The sequence below is a fragment of the Rhinatrema bivittatum genome, chromosome 8, assembly GCF_901001135.1.
Source record: "Rhinatrema bivittatum chromosome 8, aRhiBiv1.1, whole genome shotgun sequence".
Classification (NCBI taxonomy): Eukaryota; Metazoa; Chordata; class Amphibia; order Gymnophiona; family Rhinatrematidae; genus Rhinatrema; species Rhinatrema bivittatum.
In genome coordinates this window covers 252299078-252320661 of record NC_042622.1, presented here as the reverse complement: position 1 = coordinate 252320661, position 21584 = coordinate 252299078, and the positions used below count along the sequence as shown (strand labels likewise).

Genomic DNA, 21584 nt, shown 5'->3' with positions numbered 1-21584 from the left:
GAATAATGTCCTCAACCCAGTTCGGAGGCGGATACCGGCACTATAGCCCCCAGGGGGAGTAGGCGGTCGAGGGTCTGTTGAACAGCCCTTTGCTTGTGGAGGGACCCGCATGGAGAGAAGAGAAACCTGCCCCTGGGCGCACGAACAAAATCCAATACGTAGCCGTGTTTAAGAATATCCAGGACCCACTGTCAGACGTGATCCAGACCCACTCTTCATAAAAGAGAGCAAGCCGGCCCCCTACCCGAGGGGTCGGCTCGTGGGTCGGCCTGGCATCATTGCGCTGATTTCGAGGCGGTGCCCGAACCTTGGCCCTCCTTGCCGGGCTTGCGCCCTTGAAAGGACCGGTTCCAGATATGAGAGCGAGACTACGGAGCCCGGGGTGGCTGCTGCTGCCTTGCAGGCCGGGACCGGCTCTGGTTCCGGGACCGGTTCCTGGAGGAACTGAACGATCTTGTGGAGCGAGGCCTATCCTCCGGGAGTTTGTGCACCGCATTCTCATTGAGGGACTTGATGATTTGGTCCAGATCTTCTCCGAATAGGAACTTGCCCTTGAATGGAAGCGACCCCAGCCAGGTCTTCGACGAAGCATCTGCTGACCAGTTGCAGAGCCACAGAAGACGACGGGCCAAGACCGCCGACACCATTGACCGAGCCAGGACCCGGAGGAGGTCATATAGGGCGTCCACATTATAGGCCACCACGGCCTCCAATCTGTCCGCCTGCTGCGCCTCGGCAGCCGGTTAAACCTGTGAGGTGAGAAGTTGTTGCACCCAATGGAGGCCCGATCGCTGTGCTAAAGAACTACAGATGGCAGCCCTCATCCCAAGAGCCGAAACCTCAGACTCTCTTAAAGACTCAATACACAAAGCCATTGAAACCTGGAAATCCGCCCTCTCTGATATTAGCAGCCTCTTATCTAACAACTTTCTCGCCCTCAACACTACTAAAACAGAACTTATCCTAATATCACCCCCCAACATATCCCCCACCCTCCTTATGACCCCCACACAAACACACAACAATGGCCCTGCCACTGACCACACCTTCCCCACCCATGTACGAAGCCTCGGCGTACTCATTGACTGTCATCTCAACTACAAGAAATTCATTAATAACACCCTTAAAGACTGCTTCTACAAACTGCACACCCTAAAAAGACTCAAACCTCTCTTACATCTCAGCGACTTCCGCACCATATTACAAGCCCTCATATTATCGAAAATAGATTACTGCAACTCCTTGCTACTAGGTCTGCCTAAAAACACCATCCAACCTTTACAACTACTCCAAAATGCAGCTGCCAGGATTCTCACCAACACTCACAAATATGATCACATAACCCCTGTACTCAAACATCTACATTGGTTACCCGTCGCATCTAGAATTACCTTCAAAGCCCTCACCCTAATACACAAATCCCTTCATAACAACAACATGCACTGGTTCAAAGAACACTTCTCCTTTCACAACAGTAGTAGACCCACCAGAAAACAATATCTAGCCACACTACACACCCCCTCACCTAAGCTTACTAAACTCCGCACCACTAACGAAAGAGCCCTCTCCCTAGCAGGACAGTTACTTTGGAATAAACTACCCACTTCCCTCCGCCAAGAAACCTGCCCAAAAATATTCAGGCAAAACCTGAAGACTTGGTTCTTTAGACACTCATACACCTAACATTCACACATTCACTAGCCCCCCCCCCCCCCCCTCCCTAACTCCTAACCTCCCTCCTCCCTTCTCCCCCCCCCCCCCACCCCTTTTTCCTTCCCACCCCCTAACCACCCCTTTCCACCTTGCCTAACAATTAGCTTTCTACTATGCTGCCCGGAAAGCAAATTTATCAAGACAGCTTACTGTAAATAAGAACATTTTTACTCACAAACGTGTATATATTCCCCGACAACCATTGTATATACAAATTTATACCTCCTACAAATGTTGATATCAATCATATCTAGCAGAATCTCCCTGCCCCTCTTCTGACTAACCACTATCATGTATCCCACTTAGTTAATTATTACTTGTATAACTTCCATATTATTCGTATGTTATTGTTTTTGTTATTATTGTTATTTCTACTGTTCCTATTATAATCATGTGACAAATGTAAAGCCTGTTGCTAAGTTCTGTTCCCTGTAAACCGATGAGATGTTCCCAACGTTCGTCGGTATATAAAAGATATTAAATAAATAAATAAATAAATAAGATAGACCTCCAACTTCCTGTCCTGCAGGACTTTCAGCGCCGTGCCGCCTGTAACCGGGATGGTGGTACACTTCGTGACCCCCGAGACCGCTGAATCCACGGCCGGGACCTTTAGCAACTCAAGAAACTCTTCCGGGAGGGAATAGAGCTTCTCCATAGCCCTACTGACCCTGAGTGTAGCCTCTGGTGCGTCCCACTCCCTGGAGATAAATTGCAAAAAAGTAGGATGCGTTGGAAAGGCCTTAGACATGGGCCAAAGGCCCGCAAGAAGAGGATCCCCCTTCCTTACTTTGGGATCAGGTGCGATCGGATCCGGAGGAGCATCGATGTCCATCTCCTGTAGGATATGAAGAATAACGTCATCCTGTTCATCCAACTGAAAAAATGCAGAGGACCCTCGGATAGTCACCTTCCACCTGGGCCGCCAAGGTGGGGTCATCCCCGGCTGGATCCGGGAGGGGGTCCTTCTCCGGAGCGGCATGCGATCCTTGCGCTGGCACCGCAGGATCACGAGAGGGACCCGGCTGCTCCCCAGATGGCTGGCCACTGTCCCGTGGGGAGGACCCATAGAAAATCCCATGGGTAAATTGTTGCTCTGAAGAAAAGCCCTGTGCATCAGCACCACGAATTCCGGCGAAAACGAGGGCACCCCCGGGCGGGGGGGGGGCCAACTGGGGGCCTCCCCGTCCGAAAAACTCTGTTCCTGTTCCCCAAATGGCGCTAAAACTGGTGGCGTTGCTGTGACCGGGCCCCCTGCTTCTTGATCCGACATGCCGGCATCCTCATCTGATAACAAGATAGCCGCCGTTCTCGCGCTCAGCAGGAACAGGGCCTGCGAGTCGCGCGGTCCTCCCCATGGGCTCCTGTGCCATCTCCCTGATTAAAGCTGTCTTCCCCCTTGGGGAGGCAGCTCACACAGAGCCCCTCCCGCGATGGCCGGCAGGGGAGCCGGCTACAATCGGAACAGGACGCTGCATGTGGCATCACGAGGCTCCGGGAGAGGAAGGAGGAAAGGACAGCAGCGAGAACCGGGTCTATGCGCACAGACCGTCCCCCCCCCCCCCACCCCCCCACCGACCCGAAGGAGCCGCCGAGGAATCGGGCCTCCCAGCGGCTAGCGGCCCCGTGGAATGGTACGTCGCAGGGCCGCGGGTCGGCAGTGACGAGTAGCTGGGGGGGGGGGGGGGGGGGGAGAGAAATCAGCACCACTGACGTGCACCCCTGCTATCCGGCGCGAATCCCAAGTGCCGGTGAGTGTAGCTATAGGAAAGAACCCTAAAAGAAAAACAAAGGCAAACACTTACCACCTGACGGCACAGAAAGGAAAGAAGAAAGGAGGACAGGAGGAAGGAGACAAGAAGCAGACCTATCAACAAGTTCCACCTGCTCCCCCAGCAACATAGCACGTTTGCCTAGTTAACTTTTTTTTTTTTTTTTTTTTTTAAACTTGATCCCTCAAAGACAGAAGAGGCCTAGAGACCTAAGCTCCTGTGCTGGGGACTGCCAGTCCCCTGCTCACATCTGCTGTAGTCAGAAGATACTGAAGATTGAGGCAAGGGAGGTGAGGTTATATAGGACCTCCCCCCGAGCTTTTTGATCTGAGTCCATCTGCTGGACGGGGGACATAACCCACCGTCTGGACTGATCCTGGTACGTACAGGGAACACAGGAGACTGGGAGGGGAGAGTACCTGTCACATGGAAACAATGAGGAAGCCAAGACCACTGGCCATCAGCATCCCCACCATTGTTCACCTGAGACAAGCTAGGGTCACTAACCCCTTGCTCAGTCACTCAACCTGGTGGTTGACCCCCCCACCAACACCCCCACCTCTACAGATCCTAATACTCCAAGGAGCAAGAATTTGTTTAGCTCCAGACTGCAGGTTTCATACCTCTGCCATCTGCTAGAGACAGAGAAATACTAAAAGACTGCAAGTGGCATGCTAACCTAAGAAGTACAGTGTCAAAGCTTTTTTTCTCTGTTTCCATCTGCTGGTAGGGGACAAAAACCCATATGTCTGGACTGATCTGGGATATGAACAGATACCCTGATCACTCTATCCCACACAACTGTTCGCCTTTATATCAATTTTCAAAAGAAAAATTCAGCTTAATATACTTCTTACAGGACATTGATAGAATTCTATTGTATAGAATATGCATTGGAAGTCACCCTGCAATATTAAAGTGACCAACAGTCATGTCAGACGAGTTAATATAACAGAACATTTTTTTGATGGTCTGACAAAAGTGAATGGGAAAAAACAAAAATTACACAGAATAGGTACCACAGACATTTGGTAGAAATCTCCTCTCAGCCTTAAGAAGCTTAAAAGCCAGACGGAAATGTCTTAAACAGTTAGTTCTGTTGATTTATACTATAGTGCAAAATTTCTGCCTGTACACACTTGTTGCAAAGCAGTTTTGAGACAGATAGGTACAGAAAACAGCTATTCTTTTATTTATGCTAGGCCTTACACAAACATGATCTACTTGGGTCAGCCTGGTGGTTCCGTGGCTGTGCTGCATGCTGCCATTTAGGAGATATGGGTTAAATTCCCAAGCCAAGCTTGTTTTTATCTTTGGCCAGCTGGGGATACTGTGCAGGGAGCTTCAATCATAGCATGAGCAGCAGTTGCTGTGGACAGAAAGACAAGATAGACTGGACTTGTCTTTCCTCATTGCATTTCTATGCAATTGGTATCAGCCTTACCAGGTTCCAGAGGGAATCTGTGTTCTGGGGCTCACTGGTCAAAGACTGTAGCTAAAGGAAGAAACTACCTTTATTTTGTATTTACTGTATAGATGCCCACATTAGATAATCGTTGGGAAAGTAGTAAATTAACTAACAGAACTTAACAGCAATATGCCTATAGGAACTAATGCCATATTGGAGAAATTACTTACCTGATAATTTCGTTTTCCTTAGTGTAGACAGATGGACTCAGGACCAATGGGTATAGTGTTCTCCTGTTAGTAGTTGGATATGGATCAGATTTCAATCTGACGTCTGCCCCTAGTACATATACCCCTGCAGGAAGTGCAGCTCCTCAGTATTTTTCCTTGAAAAGCATTGTGGATATATGTGTGACTGACTGATTAACTTAATCATATGGTTAACTTAAACTTAACTTGATTAACTTGAACTGGTTGATTGACTATAGCTGGCGACCGCCAGTGTACTCAACTGAAAGGCGTCGACACCCGGCAGGGTGGATGCTCTATGTAAGTTAAAAACATGGCTTACCCGTACTTCATTGAAAACCATACATAACGGCAGCCAAGGGTGGGATGCTGAGTCCATCTCTCTACACTAAGGAAAACGAAATTATCAGGTAAGTAATTTCTCCATTTCCTAGCGTGTAGCAGATGGACTCAGGACCAATGGGATGTATAAAAGCTACTCCCGAATCGGGGGGGAGGCTGCCCGTGGCCCACTTAGGATTGCCCTTGCAAATGTCGTGTCCTCCTGAGTCTGTACATCCAGACGGTAGAATCTGGAGGCGGCATGGATGGAGGACCATGTTGTCGCCCTGCGGATCTCGGCAGGTGACCGTATTCTAGTTTCTGCCCAGGACACCGCCTGGGCTCTGGTAGAATGGACCTTGAACCTGTAGAGGTGGTGGCTTTCCTGCTTCTACGTAGGTCGCCTTGATGACTTCCTTGATCCAGCGGCCAATGGTTGCCCGCGAGGACGTTTCCTCTTGTCTCTTTCAGCTGTGGAGGACGAAACGGTGGTCCGTCTTTCGTACTGGTTCCGACCGTTCCAGGTATCTGGATAGGAGTCTGCCGATGGCGAGGTAGCGTAGACTACGGGCTTCTTCAAACCGGGAATTCTTCAAACCGTCCATCGTTGGAAGTGAGATGGTTTGGTTAAGGTGGAAGTGTTTGGGTTTGGGTTTGTAGTTCCGAGTGTTTGGGTTTGTAGTGTTTGGGTTTGGGTTTGTAGTTCCGAGGTGCGGCGGGCCGAGCACACGGCCAGCAAGAACACAGTCTTTAAGGTAACAGATGGAGGAACAGGCCTCGGAGGAGTCTGAAGGCGGGTTCCGCTATGAACTCCAAGACAAGGTTGAGGATCCACAGAGGTACTGGCCACTTCAGGGGTGGCCAAATGTGTTTGACTCCTTTCAGGAAGCGTGATACATCTGGGTGCGAGACTATGCTTTCGCCGCTCCTGGAGCCGTAGCATGACAATGCTGCCACCTGTACCCTTGATGGAGATGAGGGACAGGCCCTTCTGTAGTCCATTCTGTAAGAATTCGAGAATCACAAGAACTTTAGAGGGGCGTGGCTTGACGTTGTGGTCTTCGCGCCAGACCTCAAAAACTCTCCAGATCGTTGTGTACTTTGGAGATGTGGATAACTTGCATGCTCGGAGGATAGTAACTATTACAGCCCCCAAGAATCCGTTCTCTCTCAGGCAGGCCCTTCTCAATGGTCAGACCGTAAGAGAGAATTGAGCTGGGTCCTCATGAAGAATCGGGCCTTGTTGGAGCAGGGGTAAAGAATTCCCTGCCCGTGGTCTTGTCATGTCTGTGTACCAGGGTCTTTCTTGGCCAATCCGGGGCCACCAGAAGAACTAGTCCCCTGTGTTGTTGCATCTTGTGAATGATTGCGCCCATCAAGGGCCCCAGTGGGAAGGCGTACAGCAGGGTCCCTCGGTGGCCAGGTCTGTACCAGGGTCTCGATCCCCTGGGACTGCAGATCCCACCTGCGGCTGAAGTGTCTGGTATTTGAGCGTTGGACCTGCTTGCTAGAAGGTCCATGTCTGGGGACTCCCACCGATTCCTTATCTTTAAAGCTGTGGGCGACAGCTTCCATTCTCCTGGGCTTAGACTTTCCCTGCTGAGGGAGTTTGCCGTGATGTTTTCTTTCCCGGCGATGTGGATGGCGGGGATCTCCTGGAGATTTGCTTCCCCTCACGCCATCAGAGGGTCTATTTCTAGGAACGCCTGTTGGCTTCTGGTTCTGCCCTGTCGGTTGATGTAGGCCTCTGTCGTGGCGTTGTCAGACCTCACTCTGACCGCTTTGTCTCGGAATGTGTGGGCGAACCGCAGGCAGGCTGATCTAACTGCCCGCGCTTCTAGGCGGTTGATGTTCCATCCCGCTTCTTCTGCGTTCTACCGCCCTTGGGCAGTTAACTCTTTGCAGTGTGCTCCCCACCAGTGTAGACTGGTATCTGTGGTGAGCAGGGTCCAGGTTGGGGAGGGTAGTCTTGATCCCGGCTCGTGTGGCAGTTCTGCAGCCACCATCGTAGCTGGATCCGGAATCTGCCCGGAAGTGGTAGACGTACTGTGTAGTTCTAGGATCGTGGATTCCGCCGCGATAGAAGTGAGCGTTGTAGGGGCCTCATGTGGGCTAGCGCCCATGGCACCACTTACAACATGGACGCCATCAGCCCGAGGCCATGCAATCCCATGCTGTGGGACGAGGGACGCTCGGTAAAGTCTGAAGCCGGTTCCGCAGCTGTGATCTCCTCGTGGGGGTCAGACTGACCTTGTCTTCCTTGGTGTCGATTCGGACTCCTAGGTATTCCAGCGACTGTGAGGGCTGTAGGGGTGTTGATCACCCTTTCTAGGCTTTCCAGTAGTATTATGACTCTGCTGGTTGCTTGCCCTAATCAGCCAATCGTCCAGGTAGGGCTGAAGGAGGATTCCTTCCTGAGTGTTGCCGCCAATACTACTATCACCTTGGTGAACGTCCGGGGTGGAGTGGCTGACCCGAAGGGTAGTGCCCGAAACTGATAGTGACGATTCAGGACCTTGAAGCGTAGGAGCGCTGGTGTTCCTGATGAATTGGGATGTGTGAGTAGGCCTCCGACAGATCCAGGGATTTGAGGAACTCTCCTGGTTGTGTTGCCCGTATGACGGATCGTAGGGTTTCCTTGCGGAAGCAGGGGATCCTTAGGTGGCGGTTCACTGCCTTGAGACCCAGGATGGGCCTGAATGCACCCTGAAGTAAATGGAGTAATGACTAGTATTCCTGTCCCGTGTAGGTACCGGAGTTATGGCTTCGAGGGCCAGAAGCCTGTTCAGTGTAGCTTCCACTGCCGCCCTCTTGCGGGGGTCGTGGCAGTGGGATTCCATGAACTTGTCCGGAGGGGTTCGAAGGAAGTCCAGGTGGTACCCCTCTCGGATGATGGCTAGGACCCACTTGTCCGAAGTTATCTCGACCCATCTGCGGTAGACTGGGGTTAATCTGCCCCCTATGTCTACTTCCCCTGGATGGGTCGGCTGATTCCTGTTATGGGGTGCGGCCGGGGCCTGTACCCGAGCTGGTTCCCCTCTTGGTGTGCTTGTTCCGGAAGGACTGGTTCCTGCCGTAGGGCGGGACGCTTGATAGTTACTCTTGTGAGGGTTGAAGCGCTGTGAACTTCTGCCCCTGGTGGACATGGGGCAGGAATGCTGGTTTCCCTTTGTCTTGTCTTCCGGCATGCGCGGTAATGGGGAGTCGCCCCATTTGTTGGCCAGTTTCTCTAGTTCGCTGCCGAACAGGAGGGATCCTTTGAAGGGTGTCCTCGTGAGGCTCATTTTGGGGGAGGCGTCAGCCGATCAGATTCGAAGCCAGAGCTGTCTGCTGGCTGCCACTGAGGACGAGACTCCTCTGGCCGCTGTGTGCACTAGATCGGAAGCCGAGCCCATAAGAGAAGAAAGTGCTGATTCAATGTCTTCTCCCAGGGTGTTATTCCTGTCTTGTAATAAGCAGGCACGTGTCACCACGGTGCAGCCGGCCGCAAACTGTAGGCCAGGGCTGCAACTTTGAATGAGTGTTTGAGTATGACTTCCAGGCGTCGGTCATGTGTATCCTGAGCGCCACTACTCCCTCCACTGGGGGATGGCAGTGCGCATAGCATTCGTGCAGGCTATGGCGCCACTCTAGGGCACGCCAGGAGCTCCTTGGTTGCTGGGTCCAGGGGGTACATGGCAGGCAAGGCTCGAGCCCCCTTTGCATGAGGATTCCAGAGCATTCCCCTCTAGGTCAATTAGCTGTTACGCCACCTGTGGGAGAGGAAGTGGCGCGACATCTGGCGAAGGCCCTCCTGCAGGGGGTTTTTTAGGTTCACCCGAGGTGCTCTGGCCCGGGATAGCGAGCTCCTTTAGGCATCGGGATATCAGGTCCAGGAGCTCATCCTTCGTGAAGGAGCGTCTCATGTTCGGTGGCTCTGTCCCCGGGGGGATTCCCCCATTCCAGGGGCTCGAATTCTTCTTCGGAGAGGTCCGTGTCCCTGTAGGTGGGACTTCTGGGCAGTGTGAACTTGTGCCTAGGCCTCAAGGGTCCTGGGGCATGAGGTTCCTCCGATGTCGCATGTGGCTGTTACGCCCCGGGTTCCGGCTGCATTTTAACCAAGGCGTGAATCCCCTTGAACAACTTCACCCAAGAGCTCAATTCTGGGTCTAGGTTGAGGGATGCCGGTTCTCTGGAGTCCCCGACTGTGGGGTGTACTCCCTGGGGCCTGTTAGGTCCGGGGTGCCCCCTGAGGAGCTAGCACTGGGCCCTAGGTGGGACTGGCCCTGACCTGGTCTCTCAGGGCCTCCTCACCATGTGCTCATAGGGCGGCTTCCTCGCTCTGAGCGGCTCTGAGTTGGCATGCTGGGCAGAGGCCTTGAGCTTTTATTCCTGTTTCTGGAGGTGCCATGTCTATGGACGCGTAAGCTCTTGTGCGCTCTGGTGCGTCAGGGATGTGCGCCCGGCCGCAGATATGTGCCTTGTTCTGTGCGCGCAACTTTATGCACGTAAGTTTATGTGTGCGCCTAAGCTTATGCGCACATGAAAATTTGTGCACTCGGCTCGGACGGCGGGCGGTGCGGCGAACAGCACCAAGATGGTAACGGCGAGCATGCAGGCAATATGGCGACCTCCTCGGAGGGTCTCCACGTGGGCAGACCCTAGAAACAGCCGGGGCCTAGCCCTGCTAGGGCGGATCAACCCGGTGGCACTGGTTCCGATCGACGACCTGTGCTCCTCCTCGATCCTCGGAGACCGGTTCAAGTAGAAGATTTACACCTTACCTTGTCTTCGGTGCTTCCTGGTTTCGCCCCGGGCGGTCTCCGGCTGCGGGGGGAGAGGGCAACTACCTTCACCGCCGCGCTCGAGGGGGTGAACCCGCTGCCTCTCAGCCGCGCCAGAGATCGGGGGCTAAGTCCTCGCTGCGATTCGGCCGCCGGACCGAGGCTGCCTCTACGCCGCGCCCGAGGATTCTGGGGCTAGGTCCCTGCCGTGAATCGGCCACCGGACCGAGGCTCTCACCTCCGAGGGACCACGGAAATCACCTCGGGAATCTCAACTGGGGGAGGGACCAGAGGGTATCACCGCAGGAGAGCGGGGCTCTTCTTCAGTAAATTATTTTCTTCTTAAACTTGGGTTTCTCCTTGATTCTTGTTCTAACGCTCTGAGAGCGTGCAGATAGTCCCTAACTGCTTTGGAGACGGAAAATACAGAGGAGCTGCACTTCCTGCAGGGGTATATGTACTAGGGGCTGACGTCAGATTGAAATCTGATCCATCTCCAACTGCTAACAGGAGTACACTATACCCATTGGTCCTGAGTCCATCTGCTACACGCTAGGAAATGCCCCAATGCCTAATCAGGCCATTTAGTCTGGAAAGTACCTGCACTCTGAACTTCCACATGGTCCCAACTGGAACTCCTGGGACTGGTCCATAGTGGTTTGAAGGAACAATGGTGCACTCTCTTGTACGACCCACACATGCCATACCCTATATAAAATAGAGACAAGTCAATTTCCAAACAAAGCTGATGTAGACATTGTGATCATTAAAAACAGGGATAAGAAAAATTTGATTGATTGTTACCTTATCTTCTAATCATTGAGTCCTACCAGACCAGTGTTTTTGCTCCCCTACCAGCAAAGGAGAAAAAAAGCTAGAATATGGTTAAGGCAGTTAGAATAGCTGGGTTTAAAATATGATTTGGATTAGTTCCTGGAGAAGTCCATAAATTGCTATCAATAAGGAATAACCACTGCTTGTTTAATGTTTGGGTACTTGCCAGGTACTTGTGACTTGGACTGGTCACGGTTAGAAACAGGATACTGTGCTTCATGGACCCTTAGTCTGACCCAGAAAAGCATATCTTATGGTCTTATGTTGTCATTTCTTACAAGGCAGAGTGACACCTGCAATACCAAAGCACACCAACACTAATGTTCCCTGTACGTACCTGGATCAGTCCAGACTGCTGGGTTTTGCCTCCCTTCCAGCATATGGAGCCAGAGAAAGCAAATGTTGCTTACCTGTAACAAGTGTTCTCACAGGACAGCAGGATGTTAGTCCTCATATATGGGTGACATCACAGGATGAAGCCCAATCACGGAACACTTTTGTCAAAGTTTCTAGATTACTTTGACTGGCCCCTACTGGGCATGCCCAGCATGGCACTAACCCTGCAGCCAGCAGGGGTCCCCCTTCAGTCTTGTTAAAAAAGCTACAGGAAGTGCCGAAAAATAAAATAAGAAACGTAACGAGCCCAACACCGCGGGGCTGCGGGCGGGTTTCGTGAGGACTAACATCCTGCTGTCCTGTAAGAAAACCTGTTACAGGTAAACATTTGCTTTCTCACAGGACAAGCAGGATGGTAGTCCTCACATATGGGTGAGTACCGAGCTGAGGATGTCAGAGTATGCACCAAATGTACCCAGGTGTGCAAGGCACTAGGACTGGGGTGAAATTTGGCCGAGGTCATCCTGAACACTACCGGGCAGGCGGAAGGATGTTGGTTCGTCAAGTTGTGAATTGGTTACGCAGGACAGATTGGACGAAGATGGAATCTCGTCTTCCGGCCTTGTCCAAGCAATAGTGGGCTGTAAAGGTATGGAGGGAACTCCAGGTGGCAAGCCCTGCAAATGTCAGGAAGCGGCACCGAGCGTAGGTGTGCTACTGAAGTCGCCATGGCCCTCACAGAGTATGCTTTAACACGGTCTTGAAGTGGAATGCCTACTTGCTGATAGCAAAAAGATATGCAGTCCGCTAACCAGGAGGAGAGAGTCTGCTTACCCACAGGCTGCCCCAATTTGATGGAATGGAAAGAGACAAACAACTGAGTGCTTTTCCTGTGGGCAGCAGTACGGTCTAGGTGGAACGCTAGAGCCTGTTTACAGTCAAGGTAGGTAGTATAATGGATTGAGATGAAACTGATACTACCTTAGGCAAAAACTTAGGGTGAGTGCGGAGTCGTGCCCGGTCCTGCAGAAGTTTAGTGTAAGGCGGATAGGTAACTAGGGCCTGTAACTCACTAACTCTGCGAGCCGAACTGATTGAGAAATTGACTATCCACCCGAGGGAGGTGAGAACAGACAAGACCCAGTTGACTGCTATCACGCACTGGTCCTCCAACTTTGCCCGAATGAGCCAGACGTCCAGGTACAAGTGGACTAGGACTCCCTCCCGCCGGAGGAAGGCCGCCACTACCACCATGATCTTGGTAAATGTGTGTGGCGCGGTGGCAAGACCGAATGGGAGTGTTCGAAACTGAAAATGTCCCAGGATGTTGAAACGAAGAAATCTCTGGTGTTCCTGGCGGATCGGGATGTGAAGGTAGGTCCCCGTCAGGTCGAGAGTGGCAAAGAACTCCTCTGTACAAACCACTGCTATGTCCGCCCTCAGGGTCTCCATCCGAAAATGGGGAACCTTGAGGGCCTAGACCAGTGGTTCTCAACCCTGTCCTGGGGACCCCCCCAGCCAGTCGGGTTTTCAGGATATCCACAATGAATATGCATGAGAGAAAATTTGCATGTTATGGAGGCAGTGTATGCAAATTTTTCTCATGCATATTCATTGTGGATATCCTGAAAACCCGACTGGCTGGGGGGGTCCCCAGGACAGGGTTGAGAACCACTTGAGGTCCAGGATTGGTCGAAAGGAGCCATCCTTTTTGGGGACGACGAAGTAGATGGAATACTGGCCAGATCCCTGTTCCTGGAGGGGGGACCGGGACTATGGCACCGAGCGCTTGAAGCCTGTCGAGTCTGGCATACCACTGAGCCCTTCCGAGTTCCGCAGGGAGAGATCAAGTAGAGACCCGGGAGATCCCGAGCAAACTAACTCGTAGCCTCTTTCGATTACTTTGAGGACCCACTGATCCGAAGTAATTTTGGCTCATTCCTTGAGAAATAGGGACAGCCGACCACATAATTCTGGAACAGAGGAATGGGCTGGCCGTATCTCATTGTGAGGACTTTGCGGCGATGCCTTGATGATGGGTACCATGTCGGAAGGGCCATCTGCCCCGAAAGGATTGAGACCATGCTGGAGACCTAGTGGAGGTGTTTAGTTGAAAAGTTCCAAGCGGCTTGTTGTACCTGCGCTGCCCCCGGAAATGAGAGCATGACGGAACAAAAGGATCTGGACAGCTTGGGGCGGTCCTCCGGTAGCTTATGAACCTTGTTGTCACCCAAGGATTTGATAAGCTGGTCCAGGTCCTTGCCAAAAAGTAACTTACCCTTGACGGGTAGAGTGCTCAACTGCGATATAGAAGAGGAGTCTGCAGCCCAATCGCCTGGCTGACACCACAGCTCTGGCTTGCAGCCTGAGGAAATCATAGAGAGCATCAGCCCCATAAGCCTCTGCAGGCGGGAGGTCCTGGATGCTGAGTAATTGTTAAACCCACCTGAGGCTTGCCCACTGCATGAGACTGCTACAGACTGTGGAGATCGAACCCCGAGCTCCGCCAGGACTACAGGAATGAGGGGTTCCAACTCCTCCCTCTGGAACAGATGTACCACCTGAGGGTCATCACCCTCCAAAGAAGCCTGTTTCCCTTGCTCCTCATCCATGCCCCCCCCCCCCCTCCCCGCGGGAGGAGGAGGAGAGGCTCCTGCATCTGCAGCTGCACTGCCCGGCACGTCCGGAGCAGCAGACCCTCCTGAAGCCACAGTGCCTTTTAACTTTGCAACCCTTAGAGACGCAGGAACATCGGCACGCTTGGCTACCTTGGGAGGCAGTCCCTGCGTAGGTCTGACGGCAAGGCACCACCTTGCAGAGACCTGGAAGCCAAAAAGGCTTTATGCATAAGGAGGACAAAATCTAAAGAAAAGGAATCAATGAACATCCTGATCTCCTGGAAAAACAGGGTCCTCCTGTAAAAAAAAAAAAAAAAAAAAAAAAAACGGATCCTGATCTGCATTCTCATCAGGAGTTGCAGGGACTGGATACAATGTTGGAGGAAGCTTCCCCTCCCCCACAACCCTTGCCTGAGCTGCTGCACATGTGCTTAAGATGGCTGCCGTCCCTGCACTGAGGGAGAAATAATCAGCTCTGAGCTCCTGTGCAGCCTGACGTTTTTGAGCCCCACGAGGCTTGGCTTTGTTGATGACTCTGAAAAAGAGCTGCCTACAACCCCCTGGAAGGCACCTCGAGCAAATCCCAGTCTTAAAAACCCGCGCGGCCAATTCCCCACATGCTATACACCAGGATGGTGGGGGGAAAAAAAACAGCTCAAAAAAACACGAAGAAATCAGCCAAAAACACGGCGATTCAGGTGGGCAGGGGACCTGGATTGCAGCTGACCAAAAAAGAAAAAAAGAAAACGTTTGAAAATTTAACAGTGCTCAGACACACACAGGTGAAGAGAGGGACTGGACCACCGGTAATCACTTCCCCGGCTGCTTACCTTGCTGGAGCCTGCAATGAAAAGCATGGGTAAGCTGGGCCTCCGATTTGTTTTTTGTTTTTTTTCCAAAGAAACGAGCAGAGGAATGGGAGCCTCTCTGCTAAAAGACCTGAGGCAGGCGCGAAAAGGAGGAGTGACTGGACCACCAGTATCGCCCCTTTAAGCCAGACAAGTGGTCACCGGGAATAGGGGTCCCAGGCTGAGTACTCAAGGGGAAAATCCCCCCTGAGACCCTGTAAGAGCTGTGAGACAGAGCTGTCTGACAGACAAGAAGTTTGATTTCCTTCAAATTCTTTTTTTTTTTTTTTTTTTACATATAGAAAAGGAAAATTTATTTCTTACCTGATAATTTTTGTTCCTGGAGTACCTAGGATCAGTCCAGACTGCTGGGTTATGCCTCCCGTCCAGCAGATGGAGTCAGAGAAAAGCTGAAAAGCACGCCCTAGATATACTGGTGTGCCACCTGCGATCCCTCAGTATAAAGAATATCAAAGCAAAATGAATCATATCCACTCCTGCTGAATAGTAAACTCCTTTAACTCAACCAATGACTAGATCAAGTAGGCCTAGTGCTCTGAAAACACAAACAAACTTGTCTCCCTATATGAAAATAGAAAACCCTGTATAACTTGCCTGAAACTACGCATCAACACGTATTCCGATACTCTGCAGCTGCAGGAACTGTAAGGAGACAAAAGAACAGAAAGAAATACGAGCGGACTGTCCAGTAGCAAACAGACTTGGGCGGGCGTCTGGACTGATCCTATGTACTACAGGAACGAAAATCATCAGGTAAGAAACTAATTTTCCTTTCCCTGTACGTACCAGGATCAGTCCAGACTGCTGGGATGTACCCAAGCCACCTTAAATGGGGTGGGACCCAGAGAGTCCCGCTCGAATCACAGTGCTATCAAAAGAAATCGCCGACGGATCACGGATATCTAACCGATAATGTCGAGCGAATGTAGGGAAGGATTTCCAAGTGGCCGCCCTGCAAATCTCTTGGGGAGACACAAACTGACTTTCAGCCCATGATGCCGCCTGAGAACGAAGAGTGAGCTTTAAGCCCACCCGGTACAGGCCGTCCGGACCCAATGTATGCGGAAGCAATCATGCTTTTCAACCAGCGGGCGACAGTAGTCTTGGAAGCCTGAAGACCCTTCTTGGGGCCATTCCACAAAACAAATAGATGATCCGACCGTCGAAAATCATTAGTCACCTCCAAGTACCACAGAAGTGCCCGACGGACATCTAAACGCCTCAAGGTCGGGATCTGAGAAGAGCAGATAACCTCCTCAGAGAAGGCAGGTAATTCCACTGCCTGATTGACGTGAAAAGCCAAAACCACCTTAGGCAAGAAAGAAGGTACCGTGTGCAGGGACACCCCGGATTCAGATATTTATTTATTTATTTATAACTTTTCTATACCGAAGTTCAAATAACAGAGTTAATTATCACTCAGGTTTACATTGCAACCATAAAACAGTGACAAAGTTGTCTTACATAGAACAGGGGGAGAGAAAAACTTGGATACAGCTTATATACAGATATACAGATATACGCAAAAATGGCTCCCTGCCTGAAGTTCCGAAATGCAACGTGCTGAAGAAATAGCCACTAGAAATACTGTCTTGAGAGTTAAATCCTTCAAAGTGGCTCTCTTGATAGGTTCAAATGGAGAAGCACAGAGACCGCGGAGAACCAAATTCAAGCTCCAGGATGGACATGGAGCCCTAAAAGGGGGACGCAAATTCCTAACTCCGCGTAAAAAACGAGCAACGTCCAGGTGGCAGGCAAGAGAAGAACCATCAATCCTGCCCCTCAGACAGCCCAGGGCCTCTACCTGCATGTGAAGTGAACTGTAAGCTAAGCCCTTTTTCAAACCATCTTGCAAAAACGCGAGAATATGCCGTCCGTGGCGACAGCTTTAACCTACTGCACCAGGAGTCAAAGACCTTCCAAACTCTAGCATAGGCGAGAGACGTCAGGGACTTGTGTGCCCTGAGTAGAAATCACCGCTTCCGGGTAACCCTTCTTTCTCCGTTTCTCCTCTCATAAGCCAAGCCGCTAGACAAAAGCGATCTGCCAGATGGAAAGATACTGGGCCTTGACTCAGAAGATTCGGGAGATGACTGCAACTCAATGGACCATCCACCGCCAGATTGACCAGATCCGCGAACCACGGCCTTCATGGCCACTAGAATTACCAGACCCCAGTGAGATTCGATGCGTCTTAACACCTTTTCCCACTAGGGGCCACGGGGGGAACACAAAGGAGGATGCGTGGAGGCCACAGAAGTACCAGCGCATCCACCCCTTCCGATCCGTGTTCCCTCCTTCGACCGAAGCAGCACGCCACTTTTGGGTTTCGCCAAGTCGCCATTAAATCCAAGCGCGGTGTCCCCCAACATCAAGTTATGAGTTGCATTGCCTCGGCCGACAGTTCCCCCTCTCCTGGATCCAGGTGTTGTCGACTGAGAAAATCTGCCTGAATATTGTCCACACCTGCGATGTGTGAGGCCGCAATGCGGGTCAGATTGCGTTCCGCCCAGGCCATTAACAAAGTCACTTAGGCAGTCACCTGGCGACTTCTTGTGCCTCCTTGCTTGTTTATATATGCCACGGTGGTCGCGTTGTCTGATAGAATTCGCACCGCCCGATGGTGCACCATCGGGAGGAGTTGACACAAGGCCAGACGAACCGCCCAGGTCTCCAAGCGATAGATGGACCATGTGGCCTGCCGGGGGGGACCATTGTCCCTGCACTGCTCGGGACTGACAGACCGCTCCCACCCGGATAGACTGGCATCCGTCGTAACAATGATCCAAGGTGGAGGTTCCAAGTCCACCCCCTGAAGGAGATGGTCTGGTATTAACCACCAACTGAGACTGGACCGTGCCGGCTCCAGCAAGGGCAATAGCATGTTGTAGTCCTCTGACTTGGGATCCCAGCGGGAAAGCAGTGCCCCCTGCAAAGGGCGCATATGAGCAAAGGCCCAAGGGACCATTTCCAGAGTAGAAGCCATATGCCCAAGTACCTGTAAATAATCCCAGGCTGTAGGCAATGGCAGTTCCAACAGGTTACGCACCTGAGCCATTAAATTGACCATTCGTTGTCGTGGAAGAAACACTTTGCCCACCGAGGTAATGAATCAGGCTCCCAGAAACTCCAGGTGCTGAGTTGGGGTTAGATGGCTCTTCGGGAAGTTGATCACCCAACATAGCGCCTGTAGCTGCTCCACCACTGACTGAACTGCTAGCTTGCACAGAGCTTCCGACTTGGCCCTTATGAGCCAATCGTCCAGATAGGGATGCACTAGTATCCCTTGGCAGCGAAGAGAAGCAGCGACCACCACCAATACTTTGGTGAAAATTCTGGGGGCTGTCGCCAAACCGAACAGCAGGGCGCAAAACTGATAATGGTCTCCCAGAAGCATGAACCTCAGAAATCTGATGGTGCTCCTGGATTCCAATGTGGAGATACGCCTCGGTTAGATCCAAAGAAGCCAAAATTTCTCCCTTGTGGACGGCCACAATGACAGACTTCAGCGTCTCCATGCGAAAACGCGGAACGCGCAAAGTTCTGTTGACCTGTTTCAAGTCCAAGATCGGTCGGAACGTTTCTTCCTTCTTTGGAACCACGAAATAAATGGAATACCGACCAGTCCGACACTCGGCAGGTGGAACTGGGACCACCGCTCCCAGTGCCCGTAAACGGTCCAACGTCTGCACAATAACTTGCTGCTTTGCCGGAGGGCCGCAAGGGGACACAAGAAACAGATCTCTGAGCGAGCGAGCAAAATCCAAAACGTAACCGTGACTTATAATGTTGAGGACCCACTGGTCCGATGTTATCTTGACCCATTCCTCCCGAAACAGGGACAGGCGACCCCCGATTAAAGGAATGGAGGAATGGGCCGACGCTGCTTCATTGTGCCGTCTTATTGGAGGTAAAGGCATGCGATGCCCCCGAACGTTGAGGCCGTCTGCCACGAAAGGAGTGCGTCCAAGCCTGTGACCGAGACACCTGTTGCCTCTGTGCGGAGGAAACACCCTCCCTGCACGGAACCGTCGTTGACCACGAAAACAGCCTCTGAAATTCCCAAAAGTGCGAAACTGCTTGGGCTTGTCCTCTGGCAACTTGTAGACCTCATTGTCCCCCAAGTCCTTAATGAGCTGCTCCAGCTCATCTCCAAACAACCATTTCCCCTTAAAGGGGAAAGAACCTAATCGGGACTTGGAGGAAGCATCCGCAGACCAGTGTAGAAGCCATAGCAAGCGCCTTGCGGATACCGCAGAGGACATAGTGCGGGCGGAAGTCCGAAGGAGATCATATAAGGTGTCTGCAGTATATGCGGTTCGCCTGTTCCTCCTCTTCAGGCGGTAGGTCCTGGGCCGTAAGCAATTGTTGTACCCAGCAAAGCGTAGCCCTCTGCATGAGGCTGCTACAGACCACGGCCCAGACACCTAATGCAGAAACCTCAAAAATGCGCTTCAACAAAACCTCCAGCTTCCTATCCTGGAGATCCTTAAGCGCTGCTCCCCCCGTCACGGGAATAGTAGTATGTTTAATGACGACCGTAACCACCGAGTCCACTTTGGGCAGCTTGAGAAGATCTAATGACTCCGCCGGGAGGGGGTACAGCTTCTCCATAGCCCTGCTAACCCTTGAGGCCTCTGGAAGATCCCATTCCCTAGATACTATCTGAAATAATTTTGGATGAAATGGGAAGGTCTGAGGGGGGGTCCCTTAATTCCCGCTAAAACAAAATCTCCCGGGGAAACATCTGTTTCCAGCAAGGGGGGGGGGGGGGGCCCAGAATCTCAAACTCTTTCAAGACCTGCGGGATTAAGGGATCCAGCTCGTCCTTACCAAACAGAAGATCTGGGGGTCATCCCCTTCAACCGGGACATTTCCCTCTAAATCACCCCCTACATCCTGAATCAAGGAGTCTGGGAACGGGACAGCTGGCTCTGCATCCCCCGGATTTACTGGCGGCCGGGGACAACGAACCCCTGCATGCCCAGCACCTGCAGCGGACTTTGAGACTTTAGGGGGAGAAGGACCCGCATCCTCCCAGCCAGCCTCTGCCTCTAGGAAGGCTTGATGCATCAGCAGAACAAACCGCAAAGAAAATGGCACTTGCCTTTTTAAAGCTGTCTCTGCTGTCTCCCTGCTCTAGCAGCCCGAAGCTGCTAGAGCAGGGGAAAAAAAAGCACATGAAAACAGCAGAGCTGTGACTGAGGTAAAATAAAAATGCGCTGGGTGACCAGGCCACCCCCTCCAGAGTCCTGGGACCCTAGCATGGCAGGCCGGGGCCAACGAAGCGATCAAACAGCCTGCCACCAACTGAACTTACTGTATGCTTTTTTTTTTTTTTTTTTTTTTTTTTAATAAAAGTAAAATCTGATCCCCACTTCTTTCCTGTGATAGTTGAGCCCCCTTCAGAGGTGAAACACCCCTGGAATATACATACAGGGGGGAGAGTGACCGGCCCACCGGTGAATACTCCCCCTGGTCCCAAGAGATCACTATCTCCAGGAAATAGGCCTTAGGGCACTGCCCTGCCAAGCATCAGAACTTCGCGCAGCGCATGTGAAAAGAAAGGAGAGAAACAAACCTATCCGCTGATCTAACTATCTTAAACAAAAGAAATTGATCTAGTCAAAGGTCAGCAAAAAGTCAAACCTGAATAGCCAAACTCAGATTTAGAAAAGATCAGGACCGCAGGTTATGCCTCTCAATCTGCTGGAGTCAGAGTTATACTGAGGGATCGCAGGTGGCACACCAGTATATCTTTTAAACAGTTTGTAATCCACGAAAGGACATCGCCTCCTATCCCATGACATTTGCGTTTTCTTAGAAGCCTCTCATGAGGGACTTTGTCAAACTTTCTGAAAATCCAAATACACTACATCTACCGGTTCACTTTTATCCACATGTTTATTAACCCCTTCAAAAAAATGAAGCAGATTTGTTAGGCAAGACTTCCCTTGGGTAAATCCATGTTGACTGTGTTCCATTAAACCATGTCTTTCTATATGCTCTACGATTTTGATCCTGAGAATAGTTTCCACTATTTTTCCCAGCACTGAAGTCAGGCTCACTGGTCTATAGTTAACCGGATCACCCCTGGAGCCCTTTTTAAAAATTGGGGTTACATTGGTCTATAGTTTCTCGGATCGCCCCGGAGCACTATTTAAACATTAGGGTTCCATTGGCCACCCTCCATTCTTCAGGTACAATGGATGATTTTAATGATAGGTTACAAATTTTAACTAGCAGATCAGAAATTTCATTTTTTGAGTTCCTTCAGTACCATAGTATGCATACCATCTGGTCCAGGTGATTTGCTACTCTTTAGTTTGTCAATCTGGCCTACTACGTCTTCCCGGTTCACAGCGATTTGGTTCAGTTTGTCTGACTCATCACCCTTGAAAACCATCTCCAGAACTGGTATCTCCCCAACATCCTCATTAGTAAACACGGAAGTAAAGAATTCATTTAGTCTTTCTGCAATGGCCTTATCTTCTCTAAGAGCCCCTTTAACCCCTCAGTCATCTAACCATCCAACCGACTTCCTCACAGATGTCTTGCTTCGAATATATTTTTTAAAGTTTTTATTATGAATTTTTGCCAACGTCATTTCAAATTCTCTCTTCACCTGTCTTATCAATGTTTTATACTTGACAATGCTTATGATGCTTTATCCTATTTTCTTCAGATGGATCATTCTTCCAA

The 21584-nt window shown here is 51.2% G+C and overlaps 1 protein-coding gene across 1 annotated transcript in view; it reads right to left on the bottom strand.

The window, feature by feature from the left end:
* UHRF1 (ubiquitin like with PHD and ring finger domains 1) overlaps positions 1-21584 on the bottom strand; it is a 499879-nt gene that overhangs the window by 235697 nt on the left and 242598 nt on the right. Inside the window, exon 9 of the mRNA XM_029614586.1 lies at positions 10826-10933. Within this exon, the coding sequence (XP_029470446.1) occupies positions 10826-10933 (108 nt within the window). The remainder of the gene's footprint in view (positions 1-10825; positions 10934-21584) is intronic.